The 27,153-nt window shown below is 37.9% G+C and overlaps 2 protein-coding genes across 10 annotated transcripts in view; one reads left to right on the top strand and one right to left on the bottom strand.

The window, feature by feature from the left end:
- Positions 1-17,814, bottom strand: part of ATR (ATR serine/threonine kinase) — a 43,124-nt gene extending 25,310 nt beyond the window's left edge. For 2 of the 5 annotated variants that reach the window (XR_003925576.2, XR_005933295.1), the window contains exons 1-20: positions 17,674-17,814; positions 16,674-16,765; positions 14,543-14,686; positions 13,081-13,970; positions 11,872-12,059; positions 10,441-10,635; positions 10,001-10,227; positions 8,992-9,144; positions 8,645-8,843; positions 7,790-8,049; positions 7,196-7,386; positions 6,989-7,089; positions 6,494-6,665; positions 5,651-5,818; positions 4,548-4,742; positions 4,021-4,206; positions 3,447-3,539; positions 1,851-1,981; positions 1,514-1,657; positions 207-300 (exon numbers count right to left, since the gene is read on the bottom strand). Coding sequence is in view for 3 of the 5 variants with exons in the window: in XM_030029285.2 (XP_029885145.1) it covers positions 207-300; positions 1,514-1,657; positions 1,851-1,981; positions 3,447-3,539; positions 4,021-4,206; positions 4,548-4,742; positions 5,651-5,818; positions 6,494-6,665; positions 6,989-7,089; positions 7,196-7,386; positions 7,790-8,049; positions 8,645-8,843; positions 8,992-9,144; positions 10,001-10,227; positions 10,441-10,635; positions 11,872-12,059; positions 13,081-13,970; positions 14,543-14,686; positions 16,674-16,765; positions 17,674-17,732 (3,882 nt within the window). In the remaining 2 variants the exon portion in view is untranslated. The remainder of the gene's footprint in view (positions 1-206; positions 301-1,513; positions 1,658-1,850; positions 1,982-3,446; positions 3,540-4,020; positions 4,207-4,547; positions 4,743-5,650; positions 5,819-6,493; positions 6,666-6,988; positions 7,090-7,195; positions 7,387-7,789; positions 8,050-8,644; positions 8,844-8,991; positions 9,145-10,000; positions 10,228-10,440; positions 10,636-11,871; positions 12,060-13,080; positions 13,971-14,542; positions 14,687-16,673; positions 16,766-17,673) is intronic. The other 3 variants (XM_030029285.2, XM_041126463.1, XM_030029286.2) reach the window with 3 other exon arrangements.
- A 641-nt stretch (positions 17,815-18,455) lies between these two features.
- PLS1 (plastin 1) overlaps positions 18,456-27,153 on the top strand; it is a 50,518-nt gene continuing 41,820 nt past the window's right edge. The window contains exon 1 of one of the 5 annotated variants that reach the window (XM_030029292.2): positions 18,456-18,541. The gene's annotated coding sequence lies outside the window, so the exon portion shown is untranslated. Of the gene's footprint in view, positions 18,542-18,586; positions 18,704-18,957; positions 18,979-26,535; positions 26,627-27,153 lie in introns of those variants that run through there. The other 4 variants (XM_030029290.1, XM_030029295.2, XM_030029294.1 and 1 more) reach the window with 4 other exon arrangements.

Raw genomic sequence — 27,153 nt, 5'->3', positions numbered from 1 at the left:
GCATGTTAAATAAGCATGAGCATATTTCACTCCTAAAGAAGAATCAGAACCTGCTTCAGAGTATTCCTGCGATACGCAAATTCTGTTTTGTTGTGGAGGCAGATAAATACTATTTCCACTTAACAATAAACTTTACATGTTTTCCTCACTTGTCATGAATTCATTTGATGCATTAAAAATAAACAAATAAGTAAAAGAAGCTGTACCTTTCTGTATTCCTGAAGGACGACCTGAATTTCTTTTAGCTCTGGAAGGTCAGGCAGAAAATATATTTCATGTAAGAAGTCTCGTACTGCATCCCTAATAGTTACAAAAAAAATATTGCAAAGAACATAGAAAACATTAGTTGATTCAGAAAAATCTTAAGAACCCATCAAAAGAAAGCAATGAAATGTAATGACTAGAAGAACAACAGCTTTGAAAAGCAGAAAAAAGTAAATTTCATTAATTTTTTATCTAATTAAGTGTATGTCTTAAACAACTTGTTTCTCTCTTTACTCAACTAAGCCACAGGTATTTCTCCTCTATACTTCAAATTACTTTCTCTTTTAAAGACAGTTCTTTCCAAAGCTTTCAAAGTTGCCATTCATGTCTACCAGGATCAGCTCTCCTTATTTTGGACACCGGCCAAAGGGTGAGAATAATCCCATTTAATGTGAATCCAGTTCCAGTTTTCCTCATAAGAAAAGAAAACACACAACCAAAAAAAAGAATTCTGTGTTCCTAACATGAAGGAATTTCTTTCAATTTTGCTATTACGGACTTCTACAAGAGCCTTATTGTTCTTACTGTCACCTTTTATTTTGAATAGTGTTGGTATGATATAGTGCAAGAAAAATTAAAACCCAACAAAAGTAATTAAGATAAAAACTATCACTATTCCTAAAAACCCCATAATTTTAAGCTACGAAACCTAAAACAAAAAAGAATTAAGACTCAACATTGTCTTCAAAAAGGTAAAGTCACAAAAATTTAAGCCTTTTGTATTAGACTTCGATTTTATTTTCAGTTGGTGTAACCACCAACTGAAGGATGTATGAAATCTTACCCAACATTAAATTCTGTGCACTTCATAATTATAACTCTTAATTATTGAAGGAAACAAATAAAAAACTGATTTCCTCCCTATTTCCAACTCCATATACTTCTCTCTAGAGTAGAGCAAATGTTAGCAATTACTGTTATTCTGTCTGTGTGCCGTGTAGAGGGAAGTCATTTTCCATACCAGCAGAAAAAAAAGCAGAATCGGAAAACCTGGCAGGGTTGTGTCTGAATGGGTTGTAACTTGGCCACAGTGTCATATATTTTTATAATGACAATATAAAAACACCTTTTCAGATGAGGCTATCACTTGTCAAATTTCAAAATCTCATTGCCATTTAGAGAAATGACAATTTTATAGAACAACATACTATTTTGCAGAGAAGCAAGTTTTCTCATCTCAGTGCTGGACAACTTTAATTTAGGGTTATCCGCATTCCCGTAATATAACTGAAAATATTTTGTACGGTACCTGTTCTCAACTATGAGAAAGTAAAATACTGCTGTAGTTTCCTTTGGTTGGATATGTATAAGGGGCAATAATGCTACTATCACATGACTAAGCAAGGAGCCAAGGTAAGAATGGTCCAGACTTCGAACAAAACAATCCCAGGCTCTAAACAAAAAGAGACAACAAAACAATAGTAATCAATGATTCTTCCCTGCATAAAGACATTTTAGGTGAGTCGTGAGAAGCATTTGAAGTTACTTCAGCTCTGGTTTAGATTATCGTCTAGAACAAAACAAAACAGTGTATTCAAGGACAGAAATAGCAGGTATGTCACTGTTTGGGTACACTATCAGTTCACCTGCAACACAGTTCTGGAAAATCATCCTTGTATCTTAGCGCTGTTCTCAGTGTAGTCATCATCTTCACTCTTACTGAACTGATATGTTTGGGACCCATGAGCTTCATTAAAGACATAAGACTATTTAAAGCCTAGACATAGAGAAAAGTCATTTTAGTGTATTAGGTACTCAATAAAACATATACAAGCCATATTTTCTAATAAAAACAGGCTACCCTGGCTTAAGAAATCATACCCTATAAGATATCAAATTCAGTCTGATGTTTCAATACAGAATTCGGGGGTTAGAGGAAAAGAGAATGAAAGGGAATCTGTAATGACAGTATTGTAACAAAAAAGTCATTATTTAGGCTGTTGACAGATTGGTGAGGGAAGAACTGTGGACACCAAAGGAGTTCATGGTTATAGAATTCTGTTATAAGACATGATTGACTACATGTCCAGAGTTTTAGAAGCTGAAAAGAGCAGGTTTTGGAAATACAGACAAACCAAACTCACAATAAAAAAAAACCAAACCAACAAAACAAAACAACAAAACACCAACAACAGAATTGGCATACAGCTTCTGCCAGAAGTGATTATTAAGCTTCAAAGAACAGGTTAATAGCTCAGTTGTCAATGGGACTGATGAAAGACAGAAGAGAAACACTGAGATGCAGAAATTTCAGTCACAGTAACACTGTAGCAAACAAGGTAGTACAACATCCCGCATGACAGATCAGTAATACAGGAAGAAACCTGAGCTTGAGGAAAGATCATGGAAAGGGAAACTCACCAAGAACGAAAAACAGAACAAGAAAAGATAGAAACAATAGCAGGTGCAGCAGAAGAAATGCTAAACAAATGAAGAAATTCAGAAAGCAGGAAGACATGGGGCTACGAAAATGAGAACATCTCAACGTTAATATCTGAGAAGCAAAAAGCTGGAAAATATACTAGAGAAAATGCAGTCCATCAACGTGAAGGTTATATACATTCTAGCACTGAAAAATTCCCTACAGAAATCATCTGCACTACCTCTGTGAGGTGGCTAAAAGGCCTGTCTTGTGGTTAGAAGCACTGCCTCAGCAGAGCAGAATTTTCAGACTTTGTCCAAGTTGTGAGCTCTAATTTCTCTAAATGCTCTCTACTGTAAAGCTGAAAGGAGCTGTTCTGTGAGAAGCAAAACCAATAAAGCGCAGTTTCTCTTGGATTTGCATCTTATTTCCTTTAGCTTTGCCCTTTGGTGCCCTTATAACCCTACTCCCGGCAGCAACTCCAAGTTTTCTCCCATATTGCTTCATCCTCCACTTTGTTTCTTTCACACATAAAAAACATAAACTTGGATTCCTCCTCTATAATTACTGGTTGACTGACTTGTTACATATCCTATGTCTGTCTGAAGTATGTATATTAGCTGACAATTAAAGAAACAAAACAAAAACTTTTGAGCTTACACAGAAGTCCTATCCACAGTGAGACTATCAGTTTTCAAGAATCACGTCAGAACTTTAGTACCTTTGAGATTTCAGTGACACTTGCACAATCACATGAGTCTGGAATATTAATATAGCCCTTGCTTAAGTGTGTTTTAATATTAAAAATTAAATTACGCACCATTTTTTTATCCTCAATGCCAACACTGGAACTCAGTAACTGCATATTAAAAAAAGCCAAGATACCAAGCAATTTAGGTTGCAGATAATCAGCCTGTGGAGGGGAAAAACAAAAAAAACAAAACAAACAAACAAACAAAAAAAAGTAGAAAATCCAAATAATCTTACTATTAACACATTTCTAAGCTTAAGAAATTAAAAAGCAACTATGAAACACTAATTCTGAAAGATAAATGAGAAGAATCCCAAATACATACACTACTCTTTAAGAAACATCAGTGTTAATGAAAGACATCCCTATTAGGCTGTGGGTTTTTTTGTTTTGGTAGGATTTTGGTGTTTGAGGGGTGGGGGGGTGTTTGGTTTTTTTTTTGGTGGGGCTGGTGTTTGTTTTTTTAAATGCATACTTCGTATGTATCTCCCCATTACAGGAACACTTAATGTGAAATGCCAGCCTTTTCTCCACGTTTTGCCTCAAATAAGTGGCATTCAAAGAACGTCCAATTGTCTTCACTCTCAGACTGGAGAAAAAAATTACTGAACAAAACTGAACATTAATATTTTGATGTCCTTACCATTTGTTCAGGTGATGTTATTTCTCTAGGTCCCTGATAGGGATCATCATTAGATGCAAATGAAGCCAATATTGACAAACCATTGAAGACTTGTTGATAGTGTTCTCCTATACGCAGCAATAATTCATTATGCAGTCCCTGGTAGTCCTGTCTCAGCAAGCTGCCCAGTTCTATCTCAGTCTCATTCTATAATCAAATAGCAAACAGAAGCCAAGTCTTCATTTCATCACAATGGAACTAGCACACTGAGAGACAGGAGGCATTGGACTCTGGTTGATTTACCACAGAAATCAAAGAAAAAGCTTCCAATCAGCTTAATGCTAGATAAGACGAGTTTTTAAGTTTGCAGAATATCTTGCAACAGTTCCTCAGAGCCAACAGAACAAATTATAAATAACAAGAACAAAACTTCTGCATATACAATTTACCCACCTATGCTTTGCAATACCTTAAATAAAGCAGAAAGCTCACTATTCATCAATTGTTCCTCCTAATCTGCATGTATAATAAAACAAATGCCAATTTACCTTGAGGTAATGAAGTGCCCGCTCAAGCTCATCCTTGGAGCACGAACAGACCAAATGAGAGAAGATGTATTTGAAGTTATTAATTAAAATCTCTCTTCGGTTTACATTCAGCTGTTTTGCTATGGTTCGAATAAGTGTGGAGGCTGCAGGACTAGCCTTGGCTGCAAGGTCAGGAAGCAAAACTTGTAGGGTCCGCTGGTAAATTAAGAACAACACTTAATGGAAAACACAAACACAAAACCCCTCCAAAAACCCAGGGTTCAGCTTCTTTCCATTTGTGTCAGTACAACAACATACACCACTGGTCATATGTATGACTGTAAGTATGATTAAAGAACTACTTTAATAAGATTGAAATACCTAGTAAAAATGCACATAAAATAATTACTTAAGGAGGTGCTTCATCTAATTAATACTGAGAAACATGCAAACAAAAAGTGAGCTAGCACTTTTTGTGTCCATCTAGATTCTCCACAAAAGGAAATCTTAAGGGAAAAAAAAAAAACCCCAACCAAACCAAAACCAACAAAAACCCAACACACCCACACACAACACCACTCCCTCAACCTACCAGTCAACTAGAACACTGCTTACTTAACAGTTGTGCATTTCCTATCTACCAACTAGCAAAATACGAGCTACTTAGGCTTCAAGTAAAACAGATATCTAACCAGACCAAGAAGAGATCTATGCACGGAACAATAGCTTTCTTCATTTGAAACAAGAAAGCAGATACCATACAAAAATCACACCTTACAAAGAATCCCTCCAAGCATACTAAATCATTAATATAGATATACTCAATGAGTACGCTAGACATTAGTTCATCATCTGTCATACTTGAATTAGCACTGTAGCCATCACTGTAACTCCTTGATAAATATGTTCCTCTGTATTTGAGCCCCCAGTTGCAGCAATCCCAAAATATTCTATATTATAACAAACAACAGCAACTGGAGGAAAAAAAAAAAATCAGATCTGTGACATTCACAGAAAAATTGTGGACTAAACCAGAAATCCACAAGCACACACATACACCCTACACCACTTCCCCCCCCCCCCCCCAAAAAAAAATCAAAAGTAAAAAGGACTGCCCAACTTACTGAGAGAAAGCGATTTAGATCTGGAAAATCAAATACATTGGCAATCTCGGATAACATGTCCAGCGCCATTTCTCTCTGGTGAGCAGCTGTTTGTTTCTGTAGCTCATTACCCTGGCATGGAGCACTCAATACTGCCATCTGGCTGGAGTGCAGGGATTCCACTAGAAACTAAGCGTGAAGAAATATATATTTAGTATTATTTTTCCCTTTTTCGCTCCCTAAAAATAAACACAAGAGTTTCACTCCTCTTTCTATGCATCTGTTATCCTTTCTCATTCATTGCACATAGATCTATGATTATTACTTTGCGATAGGACTGGATTATCATCTACTTAATAATTGCATTTAATTTTGTAACCCTGGATTCAGACATTGCATTATTAAAAATACTCAAAATTAGGAAAGTCTGGTTTTAATAATTTTCTTTTAAACAGAACTTCTGTCTTTATGTAATGGGTTTAACTAAAGAACAAATCAATCATGTCCGTATAATGACTGTAAATGTTGACTTCAATTCCAATATTAAAATCAAAGCCTCTTGTGGCAATGGTACCACACAATGCAAGAAACTATATAGATCCTCTATTTCAGAACAACAGCATACAGGAAATAAAAAAGAAAAGCAATAGTGTCAAGGGGAGAAGATCATGACAAAGTCAAAGATTTCCCATTCCTTCCTGGATGTTTGTGGGGTCTTTCTTGTTTTGTTTTTTAAATCATCTCTCTGTCATCCTATAAAATTTTTGTATAATACTGTAATTTTTACCTTTAATACCATTTTCAAAATACACTAAAATAACCTAAACATATGCCTTTCTAAAACTCCAACTCTTTTCTTTTTACCTGACAGATAGGTTTCTTGTACTGACTGAAAAAAGCTTGCAGTTTTATGGACTTAGCTGCCGCCAGGGATCGAATTTCTGTGTATGCTGCTCCAGCTACAGAAGCTGACTTGGACAACAAACAGTGTAACAAATGCAAGAGGGCAAATGGTACCAAATCTCCTTTTGATGCCCTTACAAAGTAAGCAGAAGAAAAAAGAATTAAAAAGGAAAAAAAATCGTTGCATTAACAAAATTACTTAAGAATATACAATTACCATAATGCAAAATGACTCATCACTGTATTTGCATAGCTTATCCATACTTCCTATGACAGGGCAGAAGAAAATGAGGAATATTCTATATGAATCAACAGCTTAGTACAGTTGCAAAGGACTCTGGACAACAGCTGACCTTGAATTAAGTAATTTAATCTTACATTTACACTTGAACAAAAAAGTTACTTTGCATCACAAACTAATACTACTTTGAATTTTCAAGATACTATCAAAAATACCTTCCAATATCTCCTGTTGTGAGAATCAAGGTATCTTTAAGCTCATTATTTCTTGATATTTTGGCATTTGTATAAGCTTCTTTCATTCTTGAAACAAATAGCTAGAACACATGAAAACAAAAAATAGTAATTCAAGAGTGTTTGACATCAGTGAAACAAAAACCATAGTAAGTTAGGAAAAACAACCAAAAATAAATATGAATTCACCTCTTTTATGAATCCTTCTTCAGAGTCTAAGGATTCTAGTATGTTCTTTATGCAATCACTGAAAGCCACTCTTACATCTTTGTCTGGATCTTCCATTAGGTTTAATAAAGACCCAACAAGAATCTTCACACTGGACTCATCAGTGTTAAAATCCAGATGTTTGCAAAGATGAGGTATATTTTCTATAAATGCTGGGTGGCATGGGTTGGAGGAGGAAAGGAAAATATATTTTTAATGCTTTTGAAAAATCTATTGAAGTGCACAGAACAGTGATGCAAGTAAGCCATAAAGCACACTATATTTTTTTATCAAAAGAGTAAATATTGTCAAACCAGAGAAGCTATTTAAAATTCAGACTTTATCAAGTATTACATTGCTAGATATAGCCATAGACCAAAATTAAACCAAGGTAGTTTAAAAAGAATATCAATGACAACATCAAACATTAGCAGTGACATCAACTGAAATATAACATTTCAAGCACGATTGCAGCTATAAAAAAAACAATATAGGAAAAAAAGGAATGGAGAACGGTACATAAGTAGTGACTTAGTACCTCATACAGAAGTGCAAAATATTAATAAAGTCACATACCTAGCTTTACTGAACTGGATACTTTGTTCTCGAGGAGAATAAGAAATGGCTTGAAAACACAGGCTTGCACAGAACAAGTTTTTTCATGAGCAGAAGTCACCGTAAGGCTGCTACACAAAATATCATAAGTAACATGCTTAATAGCAGAGTCTGCTAAGGAAGGTCGTACACTGAAGGTACCAGAAAGACAGCAAGATAATTTCCCAACTATAGCAGCACAAGCCTCCTTGACTAGCTCAGACTCATCTTTGATTTGATTTCTGAAATGGAAACAAATATGAAACCTTTAAAATAGATCATCTACCTAAGAATTTGTATTTCTACATTGTCTGAATTCTCTAACTATACTGAAAGTACTATTAGAACAATTTAAAGATCTGTCTCACTAAATTATTTTTCCCTTTTCAGATTACCCTCAAGTTCTATTAAATGTTTGAAGTAGCACTGGGCATGGTGAGTCTGGCATGTTATAAAGAAACTGAAGACTAGACACAGTAAGACAGAAGACACCAAGATTTGTATATACATAAGGCAGAGAAATTGCAAAGATTTTAAGAGACATATGGACAAATATCACATATATTTAACTGACAAAGATATCTCCTTTCCCCTCTGTAGTTTAACTTTGTTAATTAGAAATAAGGTCTTCAACTAGCAAAGTAACTTGTACACTGACATGGTAAGCAAACACTATTCTACCATACAGACATCATCACTTAAACCTATCCTGTTGGTGTCTTAAGATTTCTGAAATTGTGATCTAGCAAATTCTGGATGAAATAGAAATAAATATTTATTTTTGTGCTTGTACTACATTTCTTATTTGTCCATTTTTCTTCTTGCATTAATACATACAAAAGAGCTTTGGGAATCATACTGCAGGACTGCACACTTCGCGCATGAAGCAGGAGAGAGAATCCTTTAACGCAAGTAGCCCGAATTACTTCATGGGGACTTTGTAGTGCCCAATGATAAATGGATTTTCTCCAATCCAGACTAATGTTTCTTGGGAAGAGAGACAGAAGGAGCACACAGTGTGACTGAGTTTGGGGTGCTAAAGAGAAAAAACAAAATAAAGCAGATAATTACTGGATTTAAACTTTTAATATTATCAATCATCATAAGAGGGCAAAGAAAATAATTTTACTTGAGAACAATCATTCCAGAGAGATATTAGGTTTTACATACTTTAACATACTTACAGAAACTCTGTGCAGTTTTTTGACTCAAAACTAGAGGATCAAACCCAAAAGCAGATGGCTTAAAAGAAGAATCATCAGGATGGCTGTAAATCCAGGGCAGAGACAGCAATCCACATAAGTTATCAAGAATCTGATCACTCAGTGGAATTTTCACTAGGGGGCAAAATATAAAACAAAACAAGAAAACACTGATACTTTTACAGCTCTGTATAGTTTATGAAACAGATGCACATTTTATGTTCTTAATTTGCTACAAAATGTTTTTTTTTCCATCAACAAAGATTAGTATCACTAGTCCCACATGTTGATATTCTACATTTTAGACATATGATAATAAATAATGTAGTGCTACATCAAAATAATCTAAAAATTTCATTAAACAGTTGACAGCATGTAATACATGAGCAGCAGAATGAACACAACTTTGGTATCTCTGGATTTATATGAAGACTCTCTGGTGGACTTTGGGATGGCTAGTAAGCTGAAGTCATAATAAATAACACTTTAGTCTTAGTAGAGTCTGTCCTCCATCCTACCAGCTACTTTTAAAGAAAACATACAAGTACTTAATATTTTTGGTACACTTCCTGCATGCCACATTTGCTGAAGTTGGTCAGAAGCTTTGAAATCTTTGAGTGGAACAGAGATAGTAAGGCATGCTGCCTCTGTGTGTTTTAAAAAGAAATGAACTTTTAGCAGTTTTCTTTCTCACGCATATTCACTATCCCCATGTTGTCTCTTGTTCAGATAAAAAAAAAAAAAAAAAAAAAAAAAATCAATAGAAGTACAGACAAAGACTAGCAAATCATGTTCAAAGAGGAATGCAAAGCAAACTCTCTAAACAGAGAAGAATGCTCTTTTTTTTAATTTAACCTTTTTTGTACAGGAATTGGAGTTCTAACACAAAATCTATCATTTCAGTACCTCTACCACAACAGACCAATTTAGTCAGATGCATTCCTAATTTGCAAATACAATAAAAGACATGCTAGTTTAAAGGATTTCTCACCTTGTGCATACAGCAAAGCATCAAAGATTTTCACTATTCTGTCAATCACTTGTTCTAGGTTAACAATCTGCGTAGCAGCCTCTAACAGGTTTCTGCAGACTTTCACTACTCTTGTGATAAAATCAGAGGAAATCCATGTGAACTGTATATTCACCACTGAATCTGAGGAGCTCGGAGTATTCTTACATGTGTCAGAGTTACACAGATGAGCTACTTTATGATATATACTGTTAAAATAGAAATCATATGATCAATGCAACATACTATAACATTTAATATTGTATTGCTTGTCGGCAAAGTTACTATGAAAGTGTACTACCTCAAAACATACAGGACTTAACCGATACTTGTCCTGATACACGGACAAGCATTAATCTACACAAATCATAAGAACAGTTATGAGAAATTACTGGTCTCACAGTTTCACCTTGGTACTTTACCTGGTAGAATTTGTTGAGGGAGAACAATGAACTATGCACAAAGCAGCTAGTCGCAGAATTACAGCAATCCCTTCTACAGTCTGAAGAATATCCGCTGTCAGAATTTCTCTCTCGAGGATAAACATTAAGGATGCAGCTTTCTTTGTGATGGCATTCCATAGAGTACTCTTCAATTTCATGTCTACAGGACTGAGACTGTAATTTGACCATATTAATTATTTTCCAACACATACTTTTTTCAGAAAAGATAAATCATCATAGCAAAACCAGAGCTAATCCATGTTGGATACAGGATTAAGAAAATACTAAACAAAGCTTTAGCTTAAATGTGCTCTTTGGGAGAACAAGATACTACCTCTGAAGTTAAGTATGATTCAAATTAGACTTACTGAAAGGCTACAAAGGCATAGCTCTACAATCCTTGGAAGGTCATGGAGACCAGGGTGGTTCCTGATGACTACATAAAAAGGCAAACGTTTCACCCACCTTCAAAAAAGGCAAAAAAGAAGATCCAAAAAACTAAAGGCCTGCCAGTCTAACCTCAGTCCCTGGGAAGGTTATGGAAAAATTCTTTGAACTCATTTCTAGCCACATAAGGGACAAGAAGGTGACTGGGAACAGTCAGCACATATTTACTAAGGGCAAATCATGCCAGACTAACTTGATTCCTTTCTACAATGAGGCAGGTAACTCTGCAGATAAAAGAAGAGCTGCTTATTTGAAGGACCTCAACTGGCTGGAAAACTAGGCTGACAAGAACCTCATGAAGGTCAGAGACATATGAAAAGTCCTGCAACTGGCACAAAAACCCCCGTGCAACAGAACAGGCTGAGGGCTAACTAGCTAGCAAGCAGCTTTGGAGAAAATGAGCTGGTGGACTTGCAGAAAAGTTGAATATAAGAGCAGTGTGACCTTGTTGCAAAGAAGGTCAACTATGTACTGAGCTGTATTATCAGGAGTGAAGACTGATCGTGAGCCCACACCGGGAGTACAGCATCCTGGAGCCAGTTTTGAGTATGCAAATACAAGAAAGAGATCAACATGCTGGAGCAAGTCCAAGATAATCAGGGAGCTCAAGCACAGCACAAGCAAAGGCTGAGAGAACTGGCTTTGTTCATCTGAGAACAACCTGACTTAACTAGACCCGCTTTAAGCACATACAGTGCAACAGCATAGCCACATACATGATTCTGTCATTCTGTATGTATTCTCTCAGCTTTTCCATTTTCAGTATGTAAAAGTGAAAATAATTAACTAAAATTTGGCTTAAAAAACATCTGTAGATTTTGATGCTTCAAAATATCATTTAGATCTTTTCCCAGAAGATCTTTCAATGTGGCTGTTACGAAGAAACTGACTCAAAAAAGTTGTCATTTGTTATTATTCACTAGCCACATTACTATAAAAGTAGTTATTGAGTAAGTGCCATACATTACTGGTGCAGGTGATTTCTTTGGATGCTTTGTTGGGAGGCTTAGTCGTTGTCTTTTCTCTGGAACTTCATCACCGCTGCTGCTCCACCCATCAGTATCGGAAGTATCTAGCTGGTTCTGATGAAGCTCCTGAAAGATTTCTTCCATTTGTATTTTTAATGCTGTATAAAGTGGGCTCACCAGATACTGGGATAGACAAATGACAGAGGTACCATGATGTGTGCTATGCTTTACTTCTCAAAGACAGACACGACATTATTGTTTCTGACTTAAAATATAAAATTTCAAAATATTGTGGTAACAAAGTTCTTAAAAACCTTTCTGTTCAAAATTCTCAATTACAAGACGAAAACTCTCATAAGCAAAGAAGTTTCCTGTGTTCCTACCAGACAGAATGCAGCTTGTACAGCTGTTTCCCAACTCTCACCATAATACCTTGCTACCAAAGCCATCCAGACAGACACACCAAGTTTAAGACAATGGATATGATACGCATGTGGGTGTAAAGGGAACACTCAGCATACCAACACCTCATTATTAACACTTCACTATGGTTTTAAACTAAAAGAGGGTAGATTTAGAATGGACATAAGGAAGAATTTTTTTACAATGAGGGTGGTGAAACACTGGAACATGTTGCCCAAAGAGAGGTGGTAGATGCCTCATCCTTGGAAACATTCAGGGTCAGGTTGGACAGGGCTCTGAGCAACCTGATCTAGTTGAAGATGTCCCTGCTCATTGCAGGGGGTTGGAATAGATGACCTTTAAAGGTCCCTTCCAACCCAAACCATTCTATGATTCTATTTTATTTCAAACCTTTCTGTCTGCCTGTCCCCCAAAAATATGACTAAAAGCATATGGTTAGAAAGTAAGACCAGTTCAGATGAAGGGAAATTACTTGTAAAGCTGCCCTTATCTGAGCATACTCTGTGCCTTACCCCCGTTTTATACTATGATTACAGACAGAGCCTTATGCCTGCATAGCTTCTCAATAGTTTAATACATCTGAAAAACAGAGGGTCCAGCTACATTCAACTAATTAAAGAACTCTGACCTGTACAAATATGTGAAACAGTTGAGAAACAAGGAGTATGAATCTAATTACGCAACTAAAAATAGCATTTCCTAGATTTTCTTCTTTGCACAGATGTAGGTTTTTGTACGTGATCTATTCACACAATGAATACAGTTTCCAAAATTAACCTACCTCCTGTTCTTCCTGAGTTCCAAGAACATTCACAAAAACTCTGCATATGGTACTGATATGGACTTTTCTTACTTGTAAGGCAGATTCATAGCCAGTTGGAACAAACTCCAGAAAATATTGCAGTATATGGCAAAAAGCAGCTTTCAGCTTTTCAGACTGAAGACACCTAAACACGTCATCTTCAAACAATGCACAGAGCTTCTCTAATAGCATATTCAAGTAGACAGGTTCAATATTTCTGTAAGAATCTGCTTCAAAAGGCAACAATGTCCTCACCAACAGTAAAAATGGTTCTCCAAAGAGTTCTGATTCTTCAGTATCCATTTCAAGTGCTGACTGTAGAATTCCAAAAAAGACTGTGAAGAAAACACTGGCCAGCTGTTCTGGAGGTCCTCCTAAATGAATTAATTTTACTAAAAACTTCACTGCCAAAGCTTTAACTTTTGGACTGCCATACTCCAACAGGGAGCAGCCTATACCCCAGAGAATAATATCTTGTCGTACAAAAAACACATCTGCAACAATATCTGTCAGAATAGACATTAACATAACTTCCAAACATTCTACATTGGGCATACCCATCAGCTGTAATGGTGCCAATCTTAAATACCCCACATTGTCACCTGTATTGCTTGAAAACCTCTTTACAGTCACTGGCCAGACCAGTCCATCTCCCCAGAGATGCTTTTGTGCACCTCTTTCATGCAGGAAGATTAAGTCTTGGAAAAGCTGTAGCAAGTCTCTTGTTAGTACTTCAAAAATGGAGCAGTTCTTCATTTTAAACAGAAAAAGTAAAGAGCAAATGACGTCACAAATGTTCTTGTGCAGTACATTGCAGTTTGGAGTTGCAGCAATTCGGAGAAGCCTTGTTATAATCCAGTTACTAAATTCTAGGACAATAAAAAAGAAAAGAAACAGAAAATTATTAAGATAACAACCAAAACCTCCTATTATGAGCACCTCCTTGAGAGCAGGTTGCTCATCAGTAAAACAGAAGAAAACTCCTTGAGATAAATGCATGTAGGCTTAGTAAACAAAGACCCTTCACTGGAACATTTCTTCAGCAGATCTCATTGAAAAAGAAGAAGGGGGGGGGGGGGGATGACGACGACAGGGGACAGACATTTTACACTGGGTAGTTCCAGGCATTTTCCTCTGCCGAAAAAACCCTCAGGCGATGAATATTTGTACAAGATATCTCATCAACATGAGCTGGGTAATACCACTAAGCAATGGTAATGAATAAGGTCAAACTCTGTCCTGATAAATTTCCGTTACCACAAGTGCAAACCAACTCACAACATTAAAAGTCTATCATAATATTCACTTACTTATAACTATGTAACACTGAATTTACGAATCTGCCTTTTTCTCATTTTTGTTCTTTTATATGATCGCATTGTCAGAAAATTTAAATCCTGAAAATATCACGCTTCAACATAAACATTTTCAACAAACTCACCAATGCAACTGCATTTGGTTTCCTCCTGATTTCCATCCACATTTACAAACATAAGCGGGGAAGATTTCATGATATGTTGAATAAAATCAAGCAACATTACAGAACTTGGCTGTGAATCTGATTTCTTAATCAGTTCCAAAGCAACTTTAAAAAAAAAAAAAAAAAAAAGACACATTTCTGAATTAGCATTGCAATCAATAAATCAACTTCACAAATTTTCTTCACACCTAAAGAGAAAGAAGAAATTTTTTATACAAAATACTGTGATACAGTATTAAACCTGTATAATTATCAATTGGGAGCGTGCTTTATTAATCCATGAAGATGATTTTGTGCATATTGTAAACCCATTATGTGACACCAAACTGTATGAACAAAAATATAAATTACTCAGCTTAAATATTATTCATTAACACTACACGCATTTTTAGTTAGTATTATATCCAACTGTTTGATGACTGAAGAATAGCAAATAGTTAACATTTTAATTTTTAATGACACAATTTTCCCTAGGCTTATGATCTTGGCAGAAAAAAAACTCTAAGAATTGTTCTAAATCTCCAAGAAAAAGAAGTTTTTAAATGGTAAGTTCAGCTTACTGGATCAGAAAGTTATAGCAAAATACTAAACATATCTAATGCTGCTGTACAGCTCCATTGAAACAGGTATCTGAATCACATCAGAATTGTCCAAATTCCACATGGTTAGTTAGCACAAGAAGAAAACTATCTCAGATTCAGATAGCAATTAACCAGAAAAGTTACATGGCAATGATAAAATACAACACTTATGTATTCAAAAGCAGTATCTGAAGCAGATTGGCTTTTTGTTTTTATTTTTATAGCCCTCCCTTTCAGGGTTATAAGACAATTAACAAACACATCATCTATACAGTAACATGAGTATGATACTTAAATTGATCAATTCACTAGACAAAATATCAGTCTTACTGAGACAGCTTGTCATGGTTTAAGCCCAGCTGGTAAATAAGCACCACGCAGCCCCTCACTCACTTCCCCCCAACCAATGGGATAGGGGAGAGTATCGGAAAAAAAAAAAAAGTAAAACTCATGAGTTAAGAACAGTTTAACAGGACAGAAAGGAAGAAACTAATAATGATAGTAATAATAATAAAATGACAACAACAACAATAATAGGACTGGAATATACAAGTCATGTACAATGCAATCGCTCACCACTCACTGACCAATGCCCAGTCGGTTCCCCAGCAGTGACAGCCCTCGCCCTGCCCCCCCCACCCCGCCCAGGCCAACTCCCCCCAGTTTATATACTGGGCATGACGTCACATGGTATGAATACCCTGTTGGCCAGTTTGGGTCAGCTGCCCTGGCTGTGTCCCCTCCCGACTTCTTGTGCCCCTCCAGCCTTCTTGCTGGCTGGGCATCAGAAGCTGAAAAATCCTTGACTTGGTATAACCACTACTTAGCAACAACTGAAAACATTAGTGTGTTATCAACATTCTTCTCATATTGAACCCAAAACACAACACCATACTAGCTACTAGAAAGAAAATTAACTCTATCCCAGCTGAAACCAGGAAACAGCTACATGAAATTATACCTTGGAAACACTGTTACCCTCACTGTGATTCTCCTTGATGCTAATGTACAGATAACTACAAGTGATAATATTTTAGTATATGTATTTCATATTTACCAAAATATTTTAAAGTAGTGTAATAATTGAAACCTTAACATGATTTAAGGAGAATTGAAATAAGGCTTTGTTAGAATTCTAAAATTAAAAATAAAGCCATTTACATCCAAGTATTTCAATTCTGAAAGACCCTGTGAGTATTAAGACTTGCAAGCTATATTACTCAATGAACATTACATGATACTCCTGATTTTCAATGTTGAGAGCATTTATATTCATAGAACCCTGCACTGCCTTTCCCCCCTCCTTTTTTTTTTTTTTTTTTTACTTAGGTTACTTCACATCATAATAGCACATACTTCATCAGGGAAGTTATTAAAAAATAAGTCATAAATGGTATTGCATTCAACTACTAGATCTTTGTTGAAATGAGAGTTGTAACTTTTTTTTTGGCACAAGTTACTTAAAGCATAAAGCAGATAATAATTTTAAAAGATAGGGATGTAATACTTACCAACATCTACATCTGTAAGAATTCTGTCAATGAACTGGCAGAGTATTTGTCTTGGTTTCTGCACAACTGTATTGTATTCTTCTGGACTGGCACTAAAATTAAAAGTACATTATTTTGACATTATCCATTTTAAAATACAAAATAATTATTTGAAGTCTACCTCAACAACACAATGTTAAACACTTATTTTTTTTTCTACTAGAAACCTTCAAAAAGAAGTACAAATTGATTCCTTGTTTTAGTGACCAGCCTATTGCACGTTCCTCTTTCTCATTATTCTTCAGAAGTACAAAGTTTTACAAAGTGCTGAAGATCATTTAATTTTTTTATGCAATTATGTTCGGTATATATTAAATCCACACCTGGCAGACTAAGGGATTTATCCGCATGCTACTACCAAGCAACAAACCAGCTTCAGTGGATAAAAAAAAAAAATTAAGAACCCCATTTCACTTTTGGAATTAACCAGTATTATTCAACTGATTAGCTACCAACACCCTGGGTAAGAAGTGTCAATAGCAACCGCTCAGGTGACCAAGATGGCAACTAGCTCTTATCAGGTCAAATCTTCAACATACAATTGTACCTCCACGTCGATTAGCTTCCTACCACAAAACAAAACTGCAGTCTTAATACTGCCATTAAAACTTTAGAGCCAACTATTTTCAAGGTCGTTTAATTCTCAGTGAAGTGACACTGCAAACACAACGAAGTCCCCAGGACGCTGGGTGCTATGCAGGCCAACACGCCTCTCCTGTCAGGTTCTACCTGCACCACCCGTGAGGGAGGGAGCAACCCAGGCAGGTGGAGGCGGGCGAATGCGACCATGATGAGGGGAAGGCGCAGGCCCAGCACCGGAAAACCTCGCAGAGCGGCGGCGAAGGAACCTAGTTTTCCACCTCCCCACGCCACGCTCTGACGCCGAGGCCGGGCGCGCTTCCTGCAGCGCAGCGCAACGCAACTCCCCCCCTCCACGAGGCGGAGACTGGGCCCGTCCTACCTGGCGAGCTCCCGCAGCGCCGGGATCATGGAGGCCATCTCCAGGCCCTGGTCGGCCATGGCTCCCGCTTTGAAACAGGCCGCGCGCCGCTGAGGCGGGAACTGCGTGACGGTGTGCGGCAGGACCCAAAACGCCTGCGTTGTCGGACGGGCGGCTGCGCTCCCCCGTGGCGCTGCTGAAATTTAACCGCTTCACCACCAGACGAGAGAGGGGTGACAGCGGCTCAGCGCTCGGCTTCTAACGGCCTCCCACGGGGACCTCGCTGCCCTAGCGGGGCTCTCCTCCGCGGCGCAGTGCACAGACGGCTAACAACCGAGCGGGGGCCGAGCGCACCCCGCCGAGCCGCGGCCGTTTCCCGGCACGGCTACTGAGGGGCCGCCGGGAGCGCCAGCCGGAGGCCAGCCACGACGGGCGCCTCGGCGGAGCGCGGACTGCGGCTCCAGGGGACTCAGCGCACAGCGGGGGAGGGAGGTGCCGCAGTTTTGAGGACGGCTTAAAGCGAGGGGAGACAGCGGCACGCCCCGGCCTGAGGGACGACGAAGAGGAAACTTTGGTGCTGGCTAGGAAACCCCTGCCAGAGCGCTGCCTGCAGCTCACTGCCCGCCCGGGCCGGCCACGGCGGCACTCTCCTCAGCGCGCCGCGGAGCGCAGCCCCGGGCTGAGCGGCCTCTAGCTCCGTCAGCTGGGAGACGAACCCCTCGGGCTGCGGAGAACGGCCCCAAGCGACCCCCGCCTCAGCCCGCCCCTGCCGCCGGCCGCCCTACCATTGGCCGCCGGCGCTGCCCGTCCGCTCGCCCCGCCCCGCCGGCAGCAGGTGGCGGCGGGCCACGGCGGGCGCCGCGGCACTGCGGGAGGCGGCAGCCGGCAGGTAGGGCGGGAGCGGCGGAGCGAGCGGGTCGCCGGTGGCCAGTTCTGGGTGTCACCCCTTCACCGTGTCCGGGGCGGCGAGCCCAGCTCGCTTAGGTGGCGGGGGGGGGCGCACTCTGGCAGGTGTGGGGGCTCGGCGCCCACCGGTCCAGCACTCCTCCCTGTAGGTAGCGGTGAGGAGCGTATTTAAACAATATTTAAAACACTGTTGTGGGGGGGTTTGTTGGTGCTGCGGGTTTGGGGGGGGCGGGTGGTTGTTTTTTTACTCTTAGCGTATGTTGTTTTCTGTTAATGTTCCTTTGAGGGAGCGCACTTAAACGCATGAAGTACGAAAGGTTTTGAGGAGAAACCCGAAAGGCTACTTAAACATTCTGCAGTGTGTGGAGAGTTACGTGCCGTGTGTGGAGAGTTACGTGCCGGCTTACACCGGAGCGGAAGGTGTGTTTTAGTAGCGGTCCTGGGACGTGCTGGTGGACGTAAGCTTATGACCCGTGTGTGTGGGCCCTACCTGTGTAGCAAGTCTGCAAGACTTCAGAGTATGAAAGGATAAAATAAGGGGATTTATGTCTCGATAGGAATAGCAGGGAGAGTACATGAGGGAAAATTGAAGCCTGAGCTTTGTTTTTCTGATTAGGAGGTATAGCTCTTTCTGCATTCGTTTATGAACTTTGTCTTAGCGTTGTTTCTGGGCTGAAATAAAATCCTCTCAGAGGCTACTAATTCTGTTGCCTGTTTCCACTGTGCTAGGGCTGTGTCTCTTGCATGTAAAACAGTCTATAAAGTGGGTGCGTGTGTGTATTTCAGTTACTTAATTATTTCAGATGGATGCTTTTGGGGAACCTATTACTAATTTTTCATTCATAGGTGGTTACATTTATCCTGCAAAATACATATATGCCGTTTTGTTAGAAATTCGGCTGACCTTTCAAAGGTTCCCTGACATGGGAAGGACCTGGAATACTTTGAGGAACTTTACAAAACATAACTGGGTTTTATCTTAGTTTGTTTTTCAACACATATTGCAATGTTTTCTACCAGCTGATATTAAATACCTTTTGAGAGAAAGCAGAAACCATGTACCTTTATGTGTTTTGTTAAGTAGAAATTTAATGGTCCAGCAAGACCAGGTATGTCTGGGTTTTGTTATCAGTGTTATTTTGAACAAAACTTTCTACACAATATCAACTGAAAAAATCTATTGTGAAAACAACATGCTGAATGTAGACTTCCAAGCCTGAGACAACAATTGCACTAAGAAAGGTGTAAATTGCACTACTTGTGAATTTGATGTAGAGTTAAAATTCCCATGTCATCCCTGATAAACTTAAAAAAGATGGCAAGATATCTGTTGGGATCTTAGGAGAGTTTGGGCAGGCTATATTATTCTTTAGCTTTCAATCCTAAGAAATATGATAAGTTTATTGAATCATAGGTGATTTTACTTGTTGTTGGTAAAGCATAAGTGGGGCACACAAAGTGCTTAATGAAAAAAAAACAAACCGAAAAACAGTCCTTTTGCCTGGAAGTCTCCTGAGTCAACAGCGAGATCATATTAATATAGGTATTGTAGAAGTGCTTGCATTTGTCATAGGTAGAATGCTGTTTTAATTTGTGGTGTTTCTTTAAGTATTTACCAAGCATGTAATTCAGGCTTTTTTCTTTTTTGTGATAAGTACTTATAGCAGCCCAATAAAGAGAGCTCTCCTGCTCTCCAGTCTTCACTGGGAGTAAAGTTAGGATACTTTTTTCTTTCCTGGTGATAAAGCCCCATCTACTGCCTTCTGACCATATCATCAAGTTCCTCCTGCTACCGTGGTCTTATAAGATTCTATGTAAGACTGCCCATAATTACTTCATTGCGCTGTGAGGATGTAAGAACTCTTCTAGATGCTCCCCATGAAAGCATTTTTATGGGCACGCACAAAACCTAGCACTCCCCAAACCGTCCAAAGAAGCACCAACTGAAACACCTGACTTCGTTCCTTGCTTTTCTTGAACACACGGTAAGCAGTTCAATAAACTCTTAATTCATGTCCTGGTTTCTTCCTTATCCCATTATTTTATGCTTTTATGTCTCTTGACCCTCAGGAGGAGCAGCCAGGTGTGTTGTTATCCAGCTGGAGAGAGTGAATAATTACTAATGAAAGTAGTGTGCCTTGAGACCATTCTGTATTTTCTTGTCAAATGCAGCATGCATATTGGTGAAATGAATCTTAGGTGTGCAGAGCTTGCAGGTTGCAGAACTCAGGGGGAAATTCATGCAGATAGGTAGAGCTAAATATCAAATCCAGTGTATGTGACACTACCAAGATTTCTGCTGAAGCTGATGTTAATCCCCCCCCCCCCCCTTTTCCCCACTTGCGCAGTCCTCTCACTGTATAATTGCATGATTCTTCCACACCAAGGCCTCTATCTTCTTTGGCTTTTGTTGCTTCTTTACCACACGCCTCTGCAGGTCAATGTACTTATTTTCAGACACTGAGTGACTTTACCTCGGGCTGGCAGGTCCCAGAGCACAAGAGCATGTTGATTGTACTTCTATTCCCTCTGTTGTTTAATTCTGAGGTAGAATTAGTGTTCTTCTTGGGGCTCATCCACTCTGTGGGTGTGGTTAGTGTGACTGCAGTTAAATCTCAGCTGTCTCTTGCAGGTAAACACAAGTGATTATACTAAAACATTTAAATGCACATGTGTATTCCTTGATGATTTCATGAACTGTGAAATATGAACATTATACAAGCTGATACAGTGGTCAGAGGAAATGCAGGCAAGATGGTGCATGGAGGTCCTCTGAGCTGTACTACTAAGTAGTTTCATGTAATATCAAGGTATGCTTATGGCTTATCATTTGCATGGTTGCTGTAATAACACCTGATAGTCTGTATGATTACTTGAAGATGAATTTCCATATATAGTCATGAAAGTGGTTGTCACAGTAGTTGCCTGACCTTTGAACACATTGCATTGTTCCTGTACACCATAAAAATGTGTATTCCAGCATGCTCTGTTCTTATCTATGCCTGTGTTACTTAGTCAACTTGGCTGGAGTGAAGGGGTACAGAATATTAGTTTGATGATTTAAAAAAAAAAAAAAAGTGAAAAATTGAAACAAAATTGAAACAGTAAATGGTGGTAAGGACAACAGGCAAGCCAGAAGCCTAAAAGAAGAATTTGAACATCCAACAGCTCAGCAAAAACTAACAGGCAAAAGAGAGAAGAAAAAAAGTGAGGAAAGAAAATATATGACATTAAAATCTGTTTTTCTCATGTCTTTTATTTCTATATGTAATCTAGACAGGTCCTAGCCCCGCAAGCATTTATCATATTTTTTACATGAATAAACCTGATGATGTAAAATTAAACATTTGAGTAATTTGGAGAGATAGCATGTTAGATGATACATTCTTTTGGAACCTGGCCTTATTATTTGTATAGCAGCAATGACTATTTTTTGCTTATTTACAGCTACTACTATTAAAAGTAGTTGCCTGTATATATCTTTTTGTTACTTGTTTCTTGCTTTCTGGTATTTCTAGAAGAGAAATTATTCTTGAGGCTAGTAACTGTGGAGGAAACGCACAGAAATGTATGTACTACCAGGATCAGTGTTGTAACATCAAGACTTTTTGAGTTGATAATTTTTGAATGAGAGTTAAGATGCCTGTAATCTAGTTCCCTAAGGCAAAATTTGCAGAATCTTAAATGCTGATTTTAAAAACTAAAAAAAAATGTAGAACCAAAGAACGTAACTGTCATAATGATTTCGTGGGAGAAATTTTTCTGTGGTTTAATTGGCTCTGGAAATTTTTTTTTTAAACTTGTAGCAACAGTGATGATTAAAAATCCCTTAATAAAGTGCAAAACTGTACTAGTCATGCTGGGAGAAAATTGTGCAGTGTTTTAATTTAAAATGTCATTTAAACTACGTTTGAAAATTCTGGCTCTTTATAATTACATAGGTTCTTTTATTAGAATTTCTTCAGTGAAAATCTGAGTAACTGTACTAGCTACAACTTTCATAGTGGAAAATTGTTGTTTTCTGAGAGATTTAATGTGAGGAGAAATAATTTTCCATCTGGTTCTGTGTTCCATACAAATTAAGACTAGAATAGAGTTTATGCATGGGAATATTTGTAAAAGTTCTGCTAAATGTCAACTTTCCCCATTGCATGGCTTACTATACAAACCAACGCAATGGAGGAGGGAAAAAGGGGATTAATGGTTTTTGTCCATTTACCCTCTTTTTATTTAGAAGTGAAATAAATTAAACTTACATATGTTGGAACAGTATTTATTACCTTTTGGAGGCGCATGTGTTACTTGATGAGTATTTTTGCAGTACTTGGAGCTTGTACTGCTCTGTAAAGGTTGTGTCAACAGAATAGACACCACCTTAACAGCATGTAGTATGGAAATACCTAAACTAAAAAGATTGTACCCTTACATTTAACACTTCACGTAAAGTCTGTGTCTAATGTTTAGTTGCCACCCTTCTTATTGCAGTAATTAATTAAATAAAGTATTTTCATAGCATTCTCCATGATGTGTGAAATACTTCACATCTCTGATAACTGTTGCCATAAAATCTCAAAAAATCACTAGGTCTACATAAATGGATTAAATAAAAGTAGAACTAGCAAGTAAAAGAATCTGATACTAGCAAATAGAATTATTACTGGAGAAGGCTCCACTGTACTGTGCCAGACAATAAGGAAACAATAAATTGTAAATGTAGTGCTGGGAAAAGATACCTAGCTAAGCAACCGCAAATGCTTATCAAGCTAAAACCTAGGTTTTAAGATCTTCTGTGTAAGATGTTGTCTCACTAGCTCATTTCAGCCTTGACATTCACTGAGCAAACAGTTGACTAGTGGTCATGTTGTGATATTCAAAGGGCTATTAACAATGAAAACAACTGGCATTGGTCAGATCAATATGGATACAATTCTGCATTACAGTCATGTAATCCCACTTTATTAAGGGGTTTTTAAGCATCACTGTTGCTACACCTTTAAGAAAGGGCTGCAAAATGAAACAGTAAGGGTGACTTATCTATTCTCCAGTGTATTATGTTTGTGATAAAATTACTAATTACATGATTTCAGCTTTGATTCAGCTGGTTACATGCAGGAAATACTAAATGTCAGTCATGACCTTATTATATACGTAACTATTTGTTTTGGTATGTCTAAATGTAAATTACTTGATGAATTTCTAGGTTTTTATGAGGAGGTGTGTACTTAGTTACTGCTATTACATACAGGTGTCCAAGGAGAATAAAGGTAGTACATCACAATAGCTCATCAGTGAGACTGGTATTGTTAAGCATCAGAAATAAATTATGGATAAAGCAGATTGTGTGCTTCTACATGCATGCTTTTGGTGAGAAAAGGATTATCAACCCACTTTCAGGGTTCTCTTGTAGGTTCTCTTGCCTTAAAAATAATAGGCACTAGCAAAAAAAATTACTGCTGGATCCAGCATTACCCACTTTAAGTCACTTAGTGTATTCATCCTTTCATCTTACTAATAATCACTGGTAGAATGGACTGATTAAAAACATTGACATGTAGAAAAGCTGAAATATTAGGCCATATGTTATCAGCAAGATTATATTTACTTGAATGCTAATTTAAAGGATTTGTCTCAGTGTGAGCTTCAGGAGCTAGCTCTTCCTTTTCAAACCAGGTGTTCCTGATAGGTTTTTCTTTTCTGAAATTTTTATAGTTTGGAATGTTTTTTGTCTTGCTGATTTATCAAGCTCCTCTTTTAGCTCCATGTCTCCCTTTCTTCCATTCTGTTTCCACATGTCCTACCATTTCTCTTTGCATTAGTTTATCCTTTTATGACAAAGGGAAACTAGATTCTGCTCTTTCATATCCTAAAGGCAGGTCAATATAAAGCAGTACGAAATTCTCCTTTTCTGTTGACCGAAGTATTTTACTTCTGTGATGTTTCTAGTCCTTCTAGGCTTGATTTATAGAATCAAGATATATTTAATTGAAACTAGTATGGATTTTGCCAGTGATATAGCTGGCATCAGGACTTGACTCTGAGTATCTGATTGATCTTTTTTTTCCCCCTTAGGTAACATGACGTATTCAGTGAGAAAACAATTCATAACTGAATATAAAGATATATTTTGCTTTATTTGTCATCACCTTTATCAGCCACTTATTTGTATGGGGCAGAATATTTTTCACATTCCAAATTAGCAAAATGTTATAGCACAGAAATAAATTTACATTTTATCGATAAGTCTATTGATTTAAAAGAGAGTTATCATGTGCTTAGAGTTGTATCCACAGGTAACTCCTTCACTCATTCAAGGCTTATTGGACAAATTCTTCCAAAAGCTGTTATCTTGTTCATCTTAGTCATTGCTATTTATATATCTTTGATCTTTCCAAAGAGATTTCATTTTTCTGCTATTACTATGTGTCTCCAGGTAAATATTGCTAAACATACATGGAAAATATATATCCTCTATAAGCTACGGTGTTGGGTACTCTGTAATGTTTTGAATAAAGTAAAATATAACTTTATCAGCATTAACTAAAATGTACATGTGGGTACACCATACAAAGTACACCATTGTGTATATGGGAATTACTCCAACTCTTTTTTTTTTTTTTTTAAGTCATTCTAATAAAATTAAGCCTGGCAAAATTTCAGTTGCCTCTTGCAGTTTGGTAATGCTATGTGTGTCAAGGTGATAGAGCTTTTGCAACAAGATGGTATTGAAAGGGAATGCAATCTTTTTTTTAATAGAGATTAAAAAAAAAATTAAAACTAATGTGTGTACTCCCCCAAAATTTGCAAAAATCTTTAAGACTCTCTGTTCTGCCTGAAACTCAAACCTCCCAGTTGGCTTCTTGAGCATGGGTAAGGTGGTTTGGTCACGTCCTACCAAAAAGGACATAATGGCCACGCAGGACTTGTTGTTTGTCATGCCAGAGCAAATCCCTCTTTTTGACACTCTGTGTTATGTTTGTGTCCTGGTTTTGGCTGGGACAGAGTTAATTTTTTTCTTGTAGTAGCTAGTATGGTGTTGTGTTTTGGGTTCAATATGAGAAGAATGTTGATAACACACTAATGTTTTCAGTTGTTGCTAAGTAGTGGTTATACCAAGTCAAGGATTTTTCAGCATCTCATGCCCAGCCAGCAAGAAGGCTGGAGGGGCACAAGAAGTCGGGAGGGGACACAGCCAGGGCAGCTGACCCAAACTGGCCAAAGGGATATTCCATACCATGTGACGTCATGCCCAGTATATAAACTGGGGGGAGTTGGCCTGGGCGGGGTGTCACTGCTGTGGAACTAACTGGGCATTGGTCAGTGAGTGGTGAGCGATTGCATTGTACATCACTTGTATATTCCAATTCTATTATTATTATCATCATAATCATTATTATTTTCTTCCTTTCTGTCCTATTAAACTGTCTATCTCAACGCATGTGTTCTCCTTTTTTTCCCCAATTCTCTCCCCCATCCCACTGGGTGGGGGGAAGTGAGTGAGCGGCTGCGTGGTGCCTAGTTGCTGGCTGGGGTTAAACCATGACAGTTTGTTTCCATAAGGTGGCTTGCACCCTAAAATGGCAGCTCTTCTGTTGTGGTGAAAGACAGCTACTGGGTCAGCTATGCTGGGCTTTTTAATAAAGTTCTGTTTGATAGACTGCCTTGGGGAAAGTAGAAATTATCTATAGTAATTGAGCACATACTTCTGTTGCATTCCAAAATTTCTGCATGCTTTCTCTCCTGAATTATTTTTTTTTTGTGGTGATTAATCTCTGGAACAAATTCTTCTGTCATATAATTTATTCTTTAAGCTACCATTCTGCTTTTTTACTAAGTTAATTAAGATCAAGGAATTTAAACTCAATAGGGTTAATCCACATCAGTCCTTCTCAATCAAATAAGCATATGTTGGATGAGTAATTGGGTGCAACTGTAGTCTCTGTGCTACCTAAGAAGTTCTTCATTAAGATGTGACTCAGTTGTATTGCTTTGAGCTGGACTCCTCAATCAGAGGGAGATAGACCAGTAATAATGGAATAGCTTGTCCCTCACTTGAATGAAAGTATGGAAGGTAAGCATAGTGTTGGCTTGCTAATGGATAGTAATAGCATAATAAATATTTCTGTACCATGTTTAGAAATTTTAAAATGGGGATTTAAATATAGATTACTGTTTAATGCTCAAGAGAGATTTTGGAGAGTTGGAAATAGGAGTTATTTTTCATGAATTGTAACTGTAAAATGACAGTAAATGATTATTATTAGGGTTATTCAGTTTTTGTGAAGGTCAGTGGGAGGAGGATGAGCCCCTTGGTGCAGACTTGTAGCTAACTTAAAATCCCAAATGTTTGCATATTTAGTTAAAATATTATATGAAATAAAACGTGTATCTTGTAAGATCTGCTCTAGAGACTCCTTACAAAGGTAATCTTCATGACCAGCTTACAGGATGTTCTGTGTAGTAAGCCTTGTGCCCTATACTTACTAGACTGTAGATAACTGTATAAGCACATCTTTCTCAGTTTATGGAACTTCCAGTCATTAATTTTAAAGCAAGACCTAATGTTTTTGAACTGTCATTTTTAGGTTTGTAAGGGTT

Source organism: Aquila chrysaetos, chromosome 10 (genome assembly GCF_900496995.4).
Source record: "Aquila chrysaetos chrysaetos chromosome 10, bAquChr1.4, whole genome shotgun sequence".
NCBI lineage: Eukaryota > Metazoa > Chordata > Aves > Accipitriformes > Accipitridae > Aquila > Aquila chrysaetos.
The sequence above is the reverse complement of the archived record's forward strand: the minus strand, read 5'-3'. Positions and strand labels throughout refer to the sequence as shown.